This window comes from Dipteris shenzhenensis, chromosome 18, assembly GCF_047967505.1.
Source record: "Dipteris shenzhenensis isolate YYH24624 ecotype China chromosome 18, Dip_SZ_1.0, whole genome shotgun sequence".
NCBI lineage: Eukaryota > Viridiplantae > Streptophyta > Polypodiopsida > Gleicheniales > Dipteridaceae > Dipteris > Dipteris shenzhenensis.
Window position 1 is genome coordinate 30,647,563 of NC_141613.1, and position 18,499 is coordinate 30,666,061.

Sequence of the window (18,499 nt, forward strand, 5' to 3'; positions counted from 1 at the left end):
AACACTTATGTCGTCATCAGTGCCCAAGCATAAGCAGCTATACTGGGTTTCTAAAGACCCGCGGAGTCTCTTGGGCAAACCCAGTGCTTGCTAAAATACGTCAAATAAACAAAAGAGAATGAAAACAAGAAATAAAGAAGAAACGAAGCAGGTGACTTAAGCAAAAATAAACAAGCAAGTCAAGAAACAAAAACTTCCAAAAAACTAGAATCTCTCTCTCTCTCTCTCTCTCTCTCTCTCTCTCTCTCTCTCTCTCTCTCTCTTATTTAAAACATAAAAAGTTAAAAGGCACTTTACACTTATGTCTCGTTTCTGCAAAGAGGCAAAAATACATTTCTAACTTAGAAAGCACAAGTATACTCAAACAAACTCTCTTTTGAAACTAAAAGAAAAACGGGCTATTCAGCTCCCCGCTTTTTGTTTTCAGCTTAAGTTCAATCATTCTAAACAAACCTAAGGCCGAAACACCATAGATAAAAGACTTCATATCTAAGAATGTGCGAACTTTTTTCATTATTTTCCTTGGATTATACCTCTTGTGTAATAGTAAAGTGATCAAATTACTACAATGAGTGATAAAAGACTCCTTAGTTGTACAAAGGCGGGAAAATCTATGGAATTGGGAAGAAATGACTCCATATTTTGCCAAATCAGAAATGTTTGAGTCAATGTGAGGCATTTTTATAATGTGTAAACCACTATATTCAGGTTGTTCACGTTTATCGTATATATCAACCTCTAATCCTATGGTAGACTGAGAAAGTCTAAGATCTAAGAAAACACAAGAATCCCCTTTTGAAGAGCAGTTCAGTTCACAAGAGTCACGAGGATAGATTCCTTCTCCAAAAGCTCTAGCGTCTTTGTACATAAAGTCTTGAAAGTTAGGAACATTTGGTACAAATAAATCATCTATAAAACGCCTAACTTGACTAAGCTTATGTAAAATGATAGGGCAGGTATTGATAGAAATAAGACGTTGCATAAACTCAAATTCATAAGTGAAAAGATAAAAGTTTGATAAAAAGACGGCACAATTAGTGCCCATGGGGATTCCTATAACTTGTTGAAACAAAGAATCACCTATTGTGATGTAAAGATTATCTAAAAGAAAATCTATCCAAGAGCAAACATCTTCTACACTTACTACCTTTGTGTATCTTTTCTTTTTAAAACCTATGTCATGATCTTTATTTTTTAGCCACAAAAAGTCAAAGCATAAGGCTGTTTTCTCAACTTTTAGCACTTTGCATCTATCTTTGTCAAATCTCAGCTTGAAAACTTCAGCCACTAGCTTTTTAATTCTAAACTTCAGGTCTTCCAGCTCAATCTTTGTGTAAAGCGTCGTAAAATCATAGGTTTGAAGGAGAATAGGAGACTCTTTTTCCTGAATGCTTCGAGAGGAATTAAAAAATTTTACAACAGGAATCACTCCTACAGAGTCATTTAAAATCCAGCTTGAGTTCGAGGGGACATCTGCCTCTTTTAATAAGTCCCTCCAAAGTTCATGGACACTAGGCAACATGGCTTTGAAGCAGTAGCTTAGCCATTTAGAGATATTCGTCAAAGTAGTCTCACAAGTAGCTGCAATAAATCTTGGCTTTTTTGAAGTTTTGTGAAACTTCCAAACAGCACAAAGAAAAGGTATGCTTGGATTGCAAACAAACCCAGAAGACTTGCAAAAACTCTGATGTTTTGAGATCAAATCCTTTTGAGAAACTAAGGTGGGGGCGTAAGTTTTGGCAGACGAGTTCACTTCTCTCAAAAGACATTCTAAGTAAAACTTTTTGCAAATAAAAACAAAGTTATTGGAACATTTGTCCACATAAGAAATGACAAAATTCCTATGGAATTTTCGAAGAAGAGTTTCATCTTCTTTCGAAAGATGGTTACTTTTCTTTGAGCAAATAACCGAAGGGACTTCTTTTAGTTTCAAAGCAACTTTCTTCAAAATCTTCCCTTTCCATTCTGATAAGATATTTTTAACTCCTAAACATTCTTCTAATTGCAAAACAAACTTTGAGATTCCCTTATCGATAGCTTTTAAAAGGCAAGACTCTTTAAAAGAGTACAATCGAAATTTTGTGCCTTTCATGAAAAGGTCTCTTAGGTTACTAGAAAGCAAAATTGAGGTATCAGTTGTGACTACATGTCCTAAATCAGCATCAATAAAACTTTGGAATCTCTTACTTTTACAACAACAAGGTTCTTTAAGGATAGAAGATTTTGAATGCTCTGAAAGCCTTTTACCTATCTCTCCATAGTTGAAAGCCTTTTGTCCTAAAGTTTTTACATACTTCCAAGCTACTACTGGATGCTTCCAAATTCTTCTCACAAAATGAGGGAGAGAATCCATTACTTGATTCCATCAAAATAAAAAGACTTACTATTCCATGAGCGAGGTAATCTAGGTCTCGGGCACATGTAGCTGGATTGCAGGATACATAAATGATACGCTTGGCTCTCAGCTTTAAAAGGAACTTTATCAGATCAACGTGCATGCCAGGCCTGTTGGGATCTGTAAGAATGAAGGAAACATGTATTACACTGCTGGCAACCTTTTTACTCCTCATAGAACAAGGAAGAAGGCAGCATAAATTGAAGATCCGCATATTGACAATCAATGATAGCAGCCTTGAATGTGACCATCGAGACAGCTTAGATACATGCATACTATTATTAATGAAACTTGATGAATAGCAGCTTCAACTTCAGCTCTACTTGGAAAGAAGATTGAAAGCCAAATAATGAAGAATTGAAAATTCATTACGTATTACCAGTGATGACAACATCAGGGTGGGGAAAATGATCTCCAAAAGTTTTGCCTATTTTGTTCAAGTCTCCCTGTATGAAAGTTGCATTATGTATATTGTTCCGTAATGCATTCCGGCGTGCATCCGCTACAGCCTCTAGAACCACCTCATAGCCATAGATATGCTTTGTCCTACGTCAAAATATGAAAAAAGTAAGTTCATGGAAAAACATTCCTATGACCCTCCAAAACTGAAGGTGAAGATTCAATACTGAAATGAGTAAGCAACCATAATCTTCACAATGGCTCAGATTGCACATATTTGGAAGCCTAGAATAATGAGACAAAGCAGTAGGCTAGAAATCTGTGATGGCAAAGCCATGGGCACGATCAGCGATGGAATCAATTTTTGAAGACTAAATTGGCAGAAATTACACATCTAGATCACAACCATCCAATTCAATTTCGATAAAATCAAGTTGATCAATATCACAATTCCAAGAGGCTGAGCAAAGTTAATAATCTAGGATATGTCCAAGTACTCAAAGCTCAGTACAAGAAAACCCTAATGTCGATTTCTTTCTTATTAGCACCTTTGAGGTTAATGATCATGTATTGTTTTACATAGCATAACCTAGAAGGTTCAATTTTCTGAAAACGCCTAAGAGGAAAGTGTTGGAAAGGTCACCTCCCCATCTGTAAGCCCCCATATGAGGAGAGCATGGGGGGGGTGAACCTAGGGTTTGAGAGACTGACACATTAGCAGCAGCATGGCTGCCAATTGGGCAAGAATCAAAGAGAGGTATCCCGGACAGATGGCGCAGCATGGCGGGAGGCTGGAGGCAGGTGCACGTCCTGCATCATGGGTGGCACATGGCGCAAGATGGCGCGGAACCTGCAAAGGGAGCCAGCAGCCAGGTCGGCCTGTTTGAAAGCTGGTAGGGCTGCTGGTCACAGGCAGCGTACCAAGCCTGGAACAAGGGCAGACTATGGGGGGCTGGACCCCACAAATATGGCCCTGGTTTTATAGCCCACAGGGCAGTGGGGAGGCGGGGCACAAGCCTGCATAGGGGCTATACCCCTGCCTTGAAGTGTAGGCCAAAGGCCCTGGAAAAGAGAGCCCCAAAGGGGCATTTATAGCAGAGCAGGGGAGGGCCTGGTCGGCCTGTTCGGGTCGGCCATAGGCAGCCTGCCTGGTCGGTTTTTGCGGCCCTTGAAGGGCCTATAAAAGGAGGGCCCCCAGGCCCTCATTCCTCATTCTCTGGAGCAGCAAGCAGGAGCAGCAGGAGCAGCAAAGACCAGCTCTTGGAGCCCATTTTGGAGGACCAAGAAGGCTGAGGAAGCTGCAGACCTGGCTCAGGGTGCTGCCTACCTAGGCTGATCTACAGGCAGTAAGGTAGAGAGAACCATTCTGGACAGAAAGTCTACGAACGCTCGAGGTGGAGCACGCGGGCTCAAGTCTAGAGATAGCCGGCAGATAGGAGAAGTACCTTGTGGTAAGATCAAAGGACCACACCATTGGTGGATCTATCTCTTTTCTATAGTGTCCATAGCTTTGGACGGAAATATATTATTTTGGTGTCTTCTATATCTGGCTGGTTCATTGTCTATTGATGAGTCTGCACATCTATGTGATGCAGATTAAGTTTAGAAGTTTGTGATTCCACACCCCACACCACACTGTGCGAGCTCTTGGGCTATTCTATTAGTCTTCCGCTATGCGTACCCTCTGTTGGTTGATTTCTAACAGAAAAGCAAGTAGTGCTATTGAAAAAGCTAGGTCATTTTGCTTGTGAATGCTAAAAGAGGATTGCAAAAGAGAAGAAAGTGTCCTATATGGCAGTTGTGGGCTCTCTAGCCACTAATGCAGGAAAGAATGATGCCTAAGCAAATCTTGTAGAGCACGATTGGGCCTTTTTCACGGTATTTTGATAGCAATGCATCCATAGACACATCATGTCCAGGAAGGACTTATTTGACATGTTATCGCGCTCATATTGGCGTAAAGGTATCTTGTGCGAACAACTCTTCTATCCAATTAGAGGGATTAGTGAGATTTTCTTTACAGCTATTAATGAACCTGGTCTCCACATCCATATTGCTTTGTATGTCCCCATGATAAAGAAGAACTTGCTTTCAGTTTTCCTATTCACTAGAAGAGGATTTCAAGTCATCTTTAGGAATGACAGTCATGATATGGACAATGGCTATGTGTCAGTGTTAACAGCACAATCTGCAAATTCAGTTTCTACATCTACCTTGCCATGCAAGATGTAGAGTTGAGGCATGCCAAGTTAGTGACGCACTATGACTTTCTCCTTGTGACATAGGGTCCGACTCTTGCAAGTGCAGAGGAGAGACCAAGAGGGCCAATCAAAGTCTAGACAAAGGATGATCACATATTTGTTTCCAATAAGGGATGTGACATAGCCAAGACCCAAAGAGCACAACGTGACTAACTCACCCTCAAGTGGACCATCACATGAGGACCGCAGACACCCCTCTTTACTGTTTGACTTGGGGAGATTCACCACTTGAGTGATGGTAGTGCTTGTCAGAAAACTACCTCCCAAAGACTGCAGAGGAACCCAGATAGACTGATCAAGCTGACCTCCATCAACACTCTATTAGTGATTGCCTTCTTCGATAGTGCCAAGCCTCAGTAGATTTAGAGCGATGTCGGCCGAGATCATCTCGTCTATCCTCAACCGAAGGGTAGAGTTGGTGCCATAGACAGCATGCATGTCCTGTCAATCAGATGGTCAGCTGATTGGAGTGCCGACTGGCAAGGATCTCCCCCTTTCTATCCTTAGTATTTGTGTACTCTCCCACAACAATAGTGCAGTGTATCACTCTATTGATTTTCTTATCACAGACATCAACCTTGTGAAACACCCCCAACCAGATCAACTAAAGGTCTGACCCTGGTGGGATACAATTCCAAGCCAAAGTCCTCACAACCGTGGGACAATCCAGCAAGGAAAACCCATAGGGTTCGAGCTAGCAGCTCATCTCCCATCCTTAGCCTCTATATGCCAACCACCCCTGAGCCTAAGATCTAGATCACCGCGAGAGCTAGCCAACCTCAAGCTCAAGACATGTGTCCATACCACATGCCCCTTCTTCTCGCTACTGAGAAGGCTCCAACTCCTCAGACCCCGAACATTGAGCCCCTAGCTCATACTTATAGGCCTAGCACTCACTATCTTTAGTAGTTAGCCCTAACTTTAGGCTTCATACATAGAGTATCTTTACTTTAGTTAGAGCCACACTTTTCACTACTTAGCTCTGGTAATTTTGGAATAGGCATGCCTTTCTTAGACTAGTCGAATCCACACGATCTAAACCTCATCTATGCTAGCTCTAGTCTCAAGCTTAGGTTAATCCAAATCCTAGGTTAGGCTCGCCTTAACCCTAGATTTAATCCAAGATCACAGGTAGCCTAGCTTGACCCTAGATAGTCCAAGTCTTGGTTACGCCCTAGTCAACCCTATAATGGACATAATGTTCTCCCACTTTTTAAATTTATGCGTGCATAAATCAAGGTATATAAACTAATCAATGACTCTGAAACTATACTTCTCATGATTCATCTAGAATCAGATTCCAATAATATATATGTAATGTAGTGTCTGTAATGAACATGGGATCTATAAGAGAGAGTGGATGGGAAAGAAGATAGAGAAGGGGAGAGACGGAAGAAAGGAGAGGACAGGGCTGAAGAAGATGATGAAGGATGAAAGAGATCTATAGAGGACATCAGCTTTCCTTGTCTCCCTAGCTACTCAGCTCCCGCCTTCACCATCCCCTCGCTCCTTCGTTCCACTCTCCATCTCGCGCCTTTCACTCTTCTCGCCTTGTCCCAAGCTTGCTGCCTCGCCATAGGTATAGGTATAGGTATCGTGGTTTTGTGGGCTGAAGGCTGACCTTCAGCCCTAGTTTTGCATTTCGCACATATCCGACCGGGTACTCCACTAGGCTCCTCCAACCCATATGGCTCCAAGGAGCAGCTCGCCCTACTTGCTCCAACTAGTACAAGGGCAGAGGAGCTCTTTATACGCCTTTCTCCAGCCCGTATGGTACCAAGCAGTAGCCCCGCAACTGCTTGCATCAGTTTGCAAAAAGTGTGGGGTTCCTTTCATGCCTTCGGAGAAAGGCTCAAGCTGGTGGGCAACTGGCTCCATTCCGGCAACCAGCCCGCCTCCCGAAATCCTTTCTCGCACAAGAACTTGGGTACAACAGGTCAGCGTTTCTTTCCTCTAGGTCTAGGTGCTCCTCTTGCAGCCCAAAGCAGCCCCATTTCTTTTGAGGACATTGGTAGGCTAAAGTCTCTTCTGGCAGCGCTTGGGACTTTTTGGACAACCCTTTGCCTCGGCTGTTTTCTTTTGGTGTTCTTCCCTTTTTTTTCCTTTTCCGCACCTCCTCTTCTGTCTCTCACAGCTTCGGGTTAATTGCTTATGCCCCGGAGAAATGAATCTTGGTTGTGACACTTGTATGGCTAGAAGGCTCAATGGCATCACCTTCGACTCCCCCAACAGTCAAGGTTTTACTCTCTCCTCAAGACAAGCAACAAGTTAAGAAAGCAATTCAGTCCCTCACGGACAAGGTAGTGGTGGGTCGAATAGTAGGGCTCACCCCTTCCAGGAGTCAAATCAAAGATTGGTTATAGGCGAGTTTGGCATTAGAGGGGGACCATATTTAGGAGGTCACCATCGAGGGATAGGTCCAACCTCATGAGCATGCGAGCATCCCTTAAGTACCAAAATCTACTTGGATGATGATCTCATCCTTCTACAGCAGGAGCATAGAAGGGAAGGCATGGCACGGGTAATGGCAGCAAGGGAAGCAGGGAAATGGGCTGCCTACAGGGATGGCAAAGTGATTATTCGAGAAAGAGCTGATAGAGGTGATAAGCGAGAAGGGGAGAAGGAAGAGGGGGAACTATGATGATGTCAGAGCCGAGAGGGGAGTGCACAAAACAAGTTGAGTATGGCTGTATGGAACTGTAATGGTACCCATTGGTCCGACCCAGGTGGCTTCTCGGAGACATACACAAGCAGAGACATCATCTTCTACACTGAGACACACGAGAGCCTAGAGAGAGGGTTGCCCACAGTGATAGGGTACACTTGGGAGTCTGTTCATAAGAGAGAAATGAGGAGAGATAGTGGAGTACGAGGCTCTAGAGGTGTAGCTGTCCTTTTCAAAACACTTGAGACCACTCATATCTGTAGTACGGAGAGAGAAACATGCATGTCACATGTGAATATGAGTATAGCTACTAGATGCCCGACCGATCTTCATTGCAGTATGCTATTTCCCTCCACACACGTTGTCATATGCCCATGATGTCACTACAGAGAAGCACAGTCCTTATGAGACGATACATGATGATATCATAGAGTTCTCCAAACAAGGAGACACCCTCCTTCTGGGGGATTTCAATGCAAGGACGAGGGATAAGCAAGTGGGCTTACTTGACTTCACATATGAGAGAGACCCCCACATGATGCCATAGTTAGATGCAGCAGAACTTGGGATTCGGAGACTTTCTGCAGATACTTCACATGTGACAGCATATGGGCGACACCTGCTTGAGTTGGGAGCTGTCCACGACCTCATCATCTACAATGGCCTTCCAAGATGGCAATCATCTGTGGGATTCACATGCTTCCCACATGGAGGCAGGACCAGCACAGTGGACTACCTATTGGGCCCATTGGCTTTTGTCTCACGGATACATGACCTCACCATACCCCCCCCCCCTTGGAGCCGACCACTCATATCTGGCCTTCAATGTTCTTACTACTACACCAGGCACAGGGAGAGTTCCTACCGCTTCCCGTACCCAGACCCACTTTGACCATGCCCTTGATCCAGTGTATGTGTGTCACTTAGCCAGAGAGCTTCCAGCCTTAGTGGAGGCTGATTTAGAACTCGCCCACGCCTCAGCCACCCTTGTCACAATGATATAGGATGCTGCCACCAGATCCTTTCCTACGACCTGATCTTCATGGGTACGAGATGGGAAGATGCCTCGAAACCCCTGGTTTAATGATGAATGCAGAGAGATGTAAGCCCACCTCACACGGGAGAGCCTTGGATCAGTTGACGTCACATGAGGCGCACAAGATCTTTCATTGGTTGACACGCCGCAAGAGACGAGCCTTCCTCACACATAAGATGGATGAGATCATCAGATCATTTCGCGGAGGAGACCCAAACACTAGGTGGGGGTTCCTCTCGGAGCAGAAGCCACCCATCCCATCACGGATGCAGGCGTGTGGCACACTTATGCATGCTCCTTATATGATGCCCCGAGGCAGACACCACCAGACATGTCCTCTATGCCCAGGCCCACTACCTGTCATCTATTCACTACGCAGAATGTGCGGGCTGCACTTCGCCGACTCCACAGTCAGAAAGCACAGGATCACGAAGGCCTTCGGATAGAGCACTTCGCACATGGGCAGGCGGTCCAACACTGATCCTTGCACATATGTTTAACCTTGCAGTTTGTCACGACTTCCTGCCAACATGGAGCACCACTACTATTGTACCGATACACAAAGCAGGAAACCTCATGGACACCGGGAACTATCGCACCCTCATGATTGGCCACACACTGGCCAAGATCTATGGATCGGTACTAGAGAGAGAGATCAACAGTCATACAGAGGCACGAGGGCAACCAGCACTAGGGTAGGCAAGATTCAGGAGACAACACTCTACTCTCATAGACTTTTGAAAAGCCTTCGACACTGTTCCACGATCGATCCTACATGATCAGGAGACTACAAGAGATGCAGATCCCAGAGATGCTGATTTGGGGTGTGATGAGCTTATATGAGTCAGTCAAGGGGAGGGTCCGTGCTCCACGCGGTCTATCGGATTGGGTCGAGAGCACCATTGGGGTGAAGTAGAGCTGCCCTCTCTCACTGACTCTTTGGACTCTATATTGATGAGACCACAGCGAGGGCTCATTATTAGGGGATCTCCTCATACAGATATTGTTATATGATGATGATATAGTCCTTATATCCTCTTCAGCGGAGGGGCTGCAGAGAGATATGGAGGCATTAGAGGTGTTTTGCAGAGAGAGAGATCTGACGGTCAACCTTAGGAAAACTAAGGTTATGATCTTCAACACCTCCCGAGTAGTGACTCACCGACTTAGTTTCATCGTGGTGAGCCAATGGAGATAGTGCAGTCCTACACATATTTGGGAGCAATCTTCATAAGATCCATCTTCACGATGAAACATGAAACCCAGGCACGGCTCACACGAGGACGTAGTGCTTTGTCTAACTAGAGCGGCAGTGTTTCCAGGCGCACTTCCAAGATCCATCGATGAAGGGTTGGCTTTTCAACACACTGGTGCGGCCGACTGTCATGTATGCAGCACCTTTCTAGAGGTGCGATCTTCCAATGACAGACTAGAAGAGCTTTGAGCGGCTACAGGTGACGATGGGATCCAAGATGATCCGATGTAAGCCCTTAGTTCCACATGAGATAGTACAGGCAGAGTTCGCCATGACACCTCTCTAGGTTGATGCCATCTTTCAGACAGTGACTTTCATCCACAAAGTTTGAGACTTACCCCATTGGAGATTTCCAAGGTTGGCCCTAGAGTCATCCAGACAACTCGCAGAGAGCGGGGCAGACACATGGTATGTTTGCCCAGCCTACTACGAGATTCGGGGATGCTACCACTATCTCTACCTAGAGGGGAGTGGCTTCGGTCCTTTGTCATGACTGATCCATTTCCATGACCAGGTCTGTATCGAGCTTTATCTGATGGAGATGGCGCGACACAGGGAGGCGCTTCTACGACAAATCAAAGAGGAGTAGGGGATGGTTAAACCACTACAAGACATAGAGGGTGACCGGGCACAGCGGCATGTCACAGACTTCTATACATTTGAGTCAACCCACGGACATAGTGGAGTGGAGGAAATGGAGCTAGCCAATATGAGAGCAGTCTAGATGAGCAACCAGCACATTACCACCAAGAGAGGGGCGCAGAGGCCACATGTGCAACAGAGAGCCCCCAGAGTACACTCTATTGAGATCCAACCTATCACAGCTTTCCTCAAGGGAGACCGACAAAGACGAGGGGTCACTCTAGACATAGCTGTAAGAAATCCTAGATTTACTATATTTAGAAATGTGCTAAGGAACAGAAAGGAGACTGAAATAGTAGAGAACAAGGAATATTTGTATTGCTTGAGTGTCTGTAGTATCTGTAGTGTGTCATCCATACAATTGGGCCTCTCTCATATAGAGAGTGAAGAGTCACACATGAAAAGGTGTGTACTCCAAAGTGTATGTGCATGAAGAGGTGTGTACCCCTTGTGAAGGGTGTGACCCTTGATGAGAGGTTACATTACAATAGGAGTGTCTCTTCAATAGAATGTCTCTTGTGAAGGGTTGTGCCTCATAGGAAGTGTCCCGTCGAAAGGGCATACCCTTCCACAAGTGTCCATTCATCAAACCATCCATAAGTCTAGATATAGAGAAAGGAATACGTCACAGATCGTGACATCCCCTCCCACTCAAAATAAGACCCTGGTGGAGATAATGAACTGATGTAGAAAATATCACCGTAATATTGCTGTAAAATGTCAGGGTACTGCTGTAAGTCTTCATCAGATTGCCAAGTAGCCTTGGAGTCGTCCAGATCTCGCCAAAGAACAAGGAATTCTGTGATAAGTCGATGTCGAGTCTCTCACTGTCGATGGTCCAAAATACGCTCAGGAATAAGGAAAACATAATCGTCTTCGATTTCTGGGACATAATCACCTGCAGGAAAAACTGCTTCATCGCCTGGAATGTACGTCTTTAGCCAAGAAATATGAAATGTCGGATGGATTTTACCCCATGATGGTGGTAATTCCAATTTGTAACTTAAAGGTGAATTTTTCTTGACGATCCGGAAAGGTCCATAGTATCTTGGTCACGTGACGTCTATGTTTGTTGGCAGACCGTTGATACCGCTCTTGCACTTTTCGCATATGATCCCTGACTTGGAGTAGAATGTCTTGCATTTCTTGAACCAGTTGATCGGCTAGGGCCACTCAATGTTGAAGTACAAAATTCGTTGGTACAATCGGAGTGTGTCCATAAGCTGGTTGAAATGGACTATGGAAAGAGTTATTATAAGCAAACTCAAGGAGTGGTGGATACTCTTCCCAAGCTGCTAGGCGTGACTGAATATAATGTCGAAGCATTTCTTCCAGAACTTGGTTGACTCTTTCAGTCTGGCCATCTGATTCTGGGTGGTAGGCTGAACTGAACAATAGAGTTGTACCCAAAGATTCGAACAGTGAAATCCAAAAGTGACTGGTAAACTTAGGATCTCTGTCGGATATGATATTCTTGGGCAATCCATGGTGTCGGAAGATGTGCTGTATGAAGAGTTTGGCAATGTCCAAAGCCTGTGCACTGCTTTTGCAAGCAACAAAGTGTGCCATTTTGGACAGTCGATCAACAATTACCATAATCTGAGTGTTACCTCTAGAGGATCCTGGTAGTGTTGTAATGAAATCCATGGAAATACTTTCCCACCTTTCAATTGGAACTGGAAGAGGCTGAAGAAGTCCTACTGGAAGTCATCGGCTTGCTTTCATTTGTTGACAACATAAGCAAGATGTAACCATTTTGATGACGTCGCTTGTCATCTGAGGCCAGTAGTATGTTGCACTGAGTAACCTATAAGTCTTGTTGATGCCTGGATGGGCAGCATAAGGAACTACATGATGCTCTTTTAACAAAAGACATCGAACATCCTTGTCATGTGGTACACAGACGCGATCTTGATAATACAGAAGATCGTCCGTATAAGAATAGGATGAGAAAATCTTCTGTTTGGAAGTCGAAGGTTGATCTTTTGAAAGAACTTGTACTGCTGTGCCGAAGTCTTTATCATTGAAATACTTCCCTTTGAATGAATTCGGAACATCCACAGATAATGTAGAGATTACCATAGCTGATGCTAGAGTTAACCTACTGAGAGCATCTGCAACTACATTGCGTAGTCCTAAAATGTACTCAATGGTCATGTGAAAGTTGGCCAGAAACTCGACCCAGCGTGCTTGTCGAGCGTTCATGACTGGCTGAGTAAAGATATACTTTAAAGAGTGATGGTCTGTCTTGACCACCGAGTCGGCTCCCATGACATAATGTTTCCAAGAGCGATAAGCATGTACAACGGCAAGAAACTCCTTACCATAAACCGGGTATCGGGTTTGGATATCGGAATGTTTATGGCTGTCAAAAGCAATAACTTTGCCTTCTTGCATCAAGACTGCTCCTGTAGCGATGTCGGAAGCGTCGGTCATGACCTCAAATGGAAGGTTTGGGTCAGTAAGAGCCATAACTGGTGTGGTAGTGAGTGCTTGCTTGAGTTGTTGGAAACTATACTCTGTTTCGAAAAGCCATTGAAAAATTACTGTGCTTTTCAATAATTCGGACATAGGAGCTATGATTTCGGAAAACTGATAGACCTTTGTATTGTAGAAGTTTGCCAATCCGAGAAAATAGCGGACATCATGAACATTCTTAGGAGTTTCGGATTACCTCGACCTTCTTGGGATCCACAGAGATACCTTGAGCTGAAATAACACGTCCCAAATATTCGAGTTGGGTCTTAAAGAACTCACTCTTCTCAATGTTGATGTAGAGAGAATTTGCACGGAGAACTTCAAAAACTTGGTGAAGATGTTGTTTGTGCTCATGTAGGGATCTGCTGAAAACGAGGATGTCATCAAGGTAAACGATGACGAACTTGTCGAGGAAAGGCTTGAAGATATCTTCATTAGTGTCATGAATGTGGCCGGGGCATTGTTTAACCCAAAAGGCATGACCAAACATTCATAGTGTCCATACTTTGTTCGAAAAGCTGTCTTGTACTCATCGCCTTCTCGTATGCGAATTTGATGATAACCTGAACGAAAATCAATCTTTGAGAATTGTGTTGCGTGTAGAAGTTGATCGAAGAGGTCATCGATGCGAGGCAATGGATACTTGTTTTTTATAGTAAGCTTGTTGAGGGCTCGGTAATCGATGCACAGGCGCATTGACTTATTCTTTTTTTCCACAAGTAGTACACGAGATCCGAAAGGGCTGCGACTGGGCCGAATGTGACCTTTGTCGAGTAGTTCGGTGACCTGTCTTTGGATTTCTTCATTTTGAATCTAAGAAACCCGATAAGGAGGTTTCGACAGTGGATTACTGTCGGGAGTAAGTTCAATTGGGTGATCCACTGGTTGTCGACGTGGTAACTGCTTTGGCAATTCCTGTGGAAAAATATCCAGATAGGGCTGGAAAAAAGGTTGGTTGAGGTATTCAAGAGAATCCTTTGTTGGTGTCTCCTCTACTGCTGTAACCAACAAAGTGAAGGCTTTACTTGACGTTTACGAACCCACTTCTTTACTTGTAGGACAGAGGCAACTGGGGTTGAAGGAGAGTCCCTAGAACCAGTTAGCTCAATAAGTTTTCCCTGGTGGACAAACTGGATAGTATGGCTGCGAAAATTGATTGATGGATCATAGTCGTAGAGCCACTGTTGTCCGAGTATGACATCATACCGAGAAAGAGGCATGATGTCGAAGTTCAACTTGTCCGTATAATGTTGGATGCGAAAAGACAAGTTTTTTATCCTGGTGTTGCATAAGAAGGTAGTTCCATTTGCGAGTTCAATCTGATAGTCCATGAGACTAGGACTAGTGGTCAACCGAAGTTTGTCGACCATAGAACTAGGAAGTTATGAGAGCAGCCACTGTCGATGAGGATAGTGACCGTTGTTCCACGAATCGATCCTTGAACACAAAGTACTTGAGTGGCTAGGGAAGGTTCAGGGTTGCTGGCAAGGAAGTTATGAGAGCAGCCACTGTCGATGAGGATAGTGACCGTTGTTCCACGAATCGATCCTTGAACACAAAGTACTTGAGTGGCTAGGGAAGGTTCAGGGTTACTGGCAAGGCTCAGGTGGATGGTATTTGCCATTCGAACAACTTTGCCTTTCTTGTCTTGTGCTGAGGTAGCATCTCTGTTTGGGAAGTGCTAGGTTCCATATTGGAATTTTGCTTTGGTCACTTGGGACAATCGAACCATCTATGGTCGCCTGTATAGATGGTACAAAGTCCTTTTGTGCTGGAGTTATTCTTCTTGTCAGTGGCCGCACCTTTATGCTGGGGATGACGGTGATGACTTTGTCAAGAAGAAGAGGCGCGATCCTTGGAAGAGTGCTTCTGTTGGAATCCAGCATATGATTTTTGAGACTTGTAGGGATCTTGAGACTATCGCTGACCTTGATTACCCGAGTTTTTTCTAAACTTGGTATTATCTTGAGGGCGAGCACCTTTGGCCATAGTAGAGTTCTGTGTTCTATTAGCACTCTGCTTCCCTGTGGTTTGGAAATCTATAATGCGCTTTGCGTAAGCAATAGCACCAGCTATGGTGGTGATGTTTGCTTTAAGGACATCAATGCGTAACGAGGGATTTAGGCCTGAGATGAAAGCATGAAGGCGATCATCCTCAATTAAACCATCAATCTCCAGCACCAATGTGGTGAACTGAGAGATGTAGAAAGACAGGAAGCCTGTTTACTCCAACTGTCGGAGTTTTGAACGTGCTTGGAAGTCCGCATTGACAGGTATGAACTACTTACGGAGCACGTGTTCAAAACGTTCCCAGGTTAATACACTTTTGCCATCCTTTAAGCGTCTTTGCCACCATAGGAAAGCTGTATCCTTGAGGAGGGAGGCTGCCAAGGCAATCTTTTTGCCTTCAGTGAGGTCAACAGTATCAAAGTACATGCGCAATTTTGCGAGCCATTGGTCAACTGTTTGGCGATTGCGTTGACCAGTGTAGGCTTCCGGAAGTTTAATGTCAAGTCTTTTAGTTTTGGAAGCTTGGAGTAAACAATAGAGGGCACGGAGTTCAGTGTTTTCTACCTCCGGTGGGAAGGAGTCCACATAGTCGTCTGGTTGCGTCACGTCATCCTCTGTATGTGTGGTACTGCGAGAATCTTGGAGTTGTTGGACTTTCTGGACCAAGTCGGAGATGTTGTCCTGAAGCTGGGAAATTTGAAGTTGAAGTAGTGCTTCGCCTGGTAAGTTGACCTCAGGGGTCTTTTTTGGACTTGAATCGCTTATTTCCGGAGAGGCTGCACACGAGCGTTGCGACAATCTCAGGTCCCCGTGAGAAAAGCACGAACCTACGCTCTAGTTTGTACCATCCCTGGAAGAAGATTCGGGCTGCTCCCTGAGGTTACTCATGTTGGAGGGGGCAGGAGAAGCAGGATGGAACCAGCCGTGGAAATCTGGTAAAGGAGGTCCTGTCTAAGGTAACACATGGTGATGCCGAAATGGGTGTTACTGCTCGTGAAAGTACAGGGGTAGGTTGCAGAGTCCACGGATCTGAGAAGGGATAAGAAGCTGCTGTCGGAAGTGGAGGATATCCAGGAGGAGTGCCTTCAGAGTGTAAATACTGTCTTGGGAAAGGTACAACCTATGAAGGAGGATATCTGGGAGCTGAAGGAGGTGGAGAGTACCCTGGAGATGCTAAAGCTGAGGGGTAAAAATCTCTCCAAAGATGGACAGCTACGTGTCTCGTGGAACACAACCTAGACTGTGCTGAGGAAGTAATGTAACTGAGGTGCCTCACGCAAAAGATATAGGATGTGTTTCAAGTCACTGGAAGGGCACCTGACACAGAAGACCCACGATGCAAAAGCTCCGAAATGGGCTGGTTGTGCAATCTGAACACGATATTGTGTGGTAGATGATGCCTGAGGTGTCCTTGAAGGGACGGGTGAATTACCAGGGGTTTCCATGCTTTAAGGAAATCTCTTTCATTTGCTGTAATTTGATAATAAGCGTCAAATGACAATGTGAAAGAGAATCCTTAGAAGTAGAATGGAAAGAATCCACCTAGCATGGATTTAATCTGCCAATTAGTTGCGTAGAAAAGGCCTGCAGATCTCTGTCTGAAGGTCCATGTTGCTGTCCTTGCAAATCCACATGGATGTGTGAACCAGAAATAGGTGCCGGGTAGACTTTCGAAACAGACAGGGGCATTGGTAGAGGCTGGGTGCAGAAAAGGCAGATTTCCTGCGTTGATTTCAGAGGCAAATACCAGTGGGTTGCGAGGAGCAGATTTGGGCCTGGCTGGTCCGGATTGGAAGGCAGCAACAGCGCGTGTTTCACAGGCTATCTGAAATCGCGTTAGAGGGCTGAACCGCTGCTGGTCAAAGGCAGGTAAGGTGGCGAAAAAGGGGGGCAGGCTGCGTATGGCGAAACAGGCTGCGGCTACCAATGCTGGATCGCGATAGAGGCTTCCAAAGCTGCAGGCTGGATCACGATAGAGGGCTGGCGAAACAGGCTGCAGGCTTCCAATGCTGATTTGCGGTAGCATGGGCATGGAAACTGGCGCTGATCTAGCGCTGGCAGGCTGGCAGGGACTGGCAGGAACCCAGGGCAGCAAATCGGCAAGGGGGGGGGCTGCATATGGCGTGGAAAGAGAGCTGCGTAGGGAGGCGAGCCTGCTTGACAAAATCCGTACGGGCATCAAAATGGATCGTCCCTTTTTCGTTTGTGGCTGCCTAGGTTGGGTGGTTGCCCAAAATTAATGTGTGGGTTTAATTAACCCGTGGGTAGTCTAGGGTAAGACCTAAGGTATGGGGCTGGGTTTTTCCTTTTTAGCCCCTCTAGGTACCCTTTTTTTTATAAGTGCTTGGTGCCAAAAGGTGTGCCTATTCGAAGGGGTGTGACCCTTGGAATAGGTGTACCTTTTCATGAAGGGGTGTGACCCTATTTTTCAAAGGGGTGTCCCCACACGAAGAGGTGTGTCCTTTTTTCCACGATGGGGTGTGTCCCTTGGGTGAGGAGTCAAAACTCTTCATCAAAAGGTGTGTCCGATGGTGGAAAAGGTGCGTCCCTTGGTTTTGGGACAGCCCAAGCACATGAAAAGACACGATTTTTGTCGTGTCCATTCACATCAACTCGTGATGTGTGGGAGATGGAGAGGCCAATGATGACTTTAGGCAGGGTTGGCGCTAAAAATTTTTATGCTCATTCTCTCCATCTCTTCCATGCACAATGTGCACGGATATCCTTCTAGCCGAAAAAGATGTATCAGATAGCTAGAAGGTGGGAGGCATTTCCTACAGGCAGGAGCGAAATTTGCTCTGATACCACTGTAAGAAATCCTAGATTTACTATATTTAGAAATGTGCTAAGGAACAGAAAGGAGACTGAAATAGCAGAGAACAAGGAATATTTGTATTGCTTGAGTGTCTGTAGTATCTGTAGTGTGTCATCAATACAATTGGACCTCTCTTATATAGAGAGTGAAGAGTCACATGTGAAAAGGTGTGTACTCCAAAGTGTATGTGCATGAAGAGGTGTGTACCCCTTGTGAAGGGTGTGACCCTTGATGAGAGGGTACATTACAATAGGAGTGTCTCTTCAATAGAATGTCTCTTGTGAAGGGTTGTGCCTCATAGGAAGTGTCGCGTCAAAAGGGCATACCCTTCCACAAGTGTCCATTCATCAAACCATCCATAAGTCTAGATATAGAGAAAGGAATACGTCACAAATCGTGACAATAGCCCAAAGAGTCCAGAGAGCAAGGAGACCGCGCCCCCCACCGCAGCGCGAGACAGCTCGACAGACGCAGATACGAGAATTTTCGCAGCCCACTAGAGAGCCATCACTGTACCAGGCTTCGGTTTTGTCCCAACGCCTA

General features: G+C 45.1%; 1 protein-coding gene across 1 annotated transcript in view; it reads right to left on the reverse strand.

Moving 5' to 3' along the window:
* Positions 1 to 18,499, reverse strand: part of LOC147891098 (RNA methyltransferase family protein) — a 78,894-nt gene that overhangs the window by 11,987 nt on the left and 48,408 nt on the right. Inside the window, exons 8-9 of the mRNA XM_087389994.1 lie at positions 2,775 to 2,941; positions 2,385 to 2,515 (exon numbers count right to left, since the gene is read on the reverse strand). Coding sequence (XP_087246120.1) covers positions 2,385 to 2,515; positions 2,775 to 2,941 — 298 coding nt within the window. The remainder of the gene's footprint in view (positions 1 to 2,384; positions 2,516 to 2,774; positions 2,942 to 18,499) is intronic.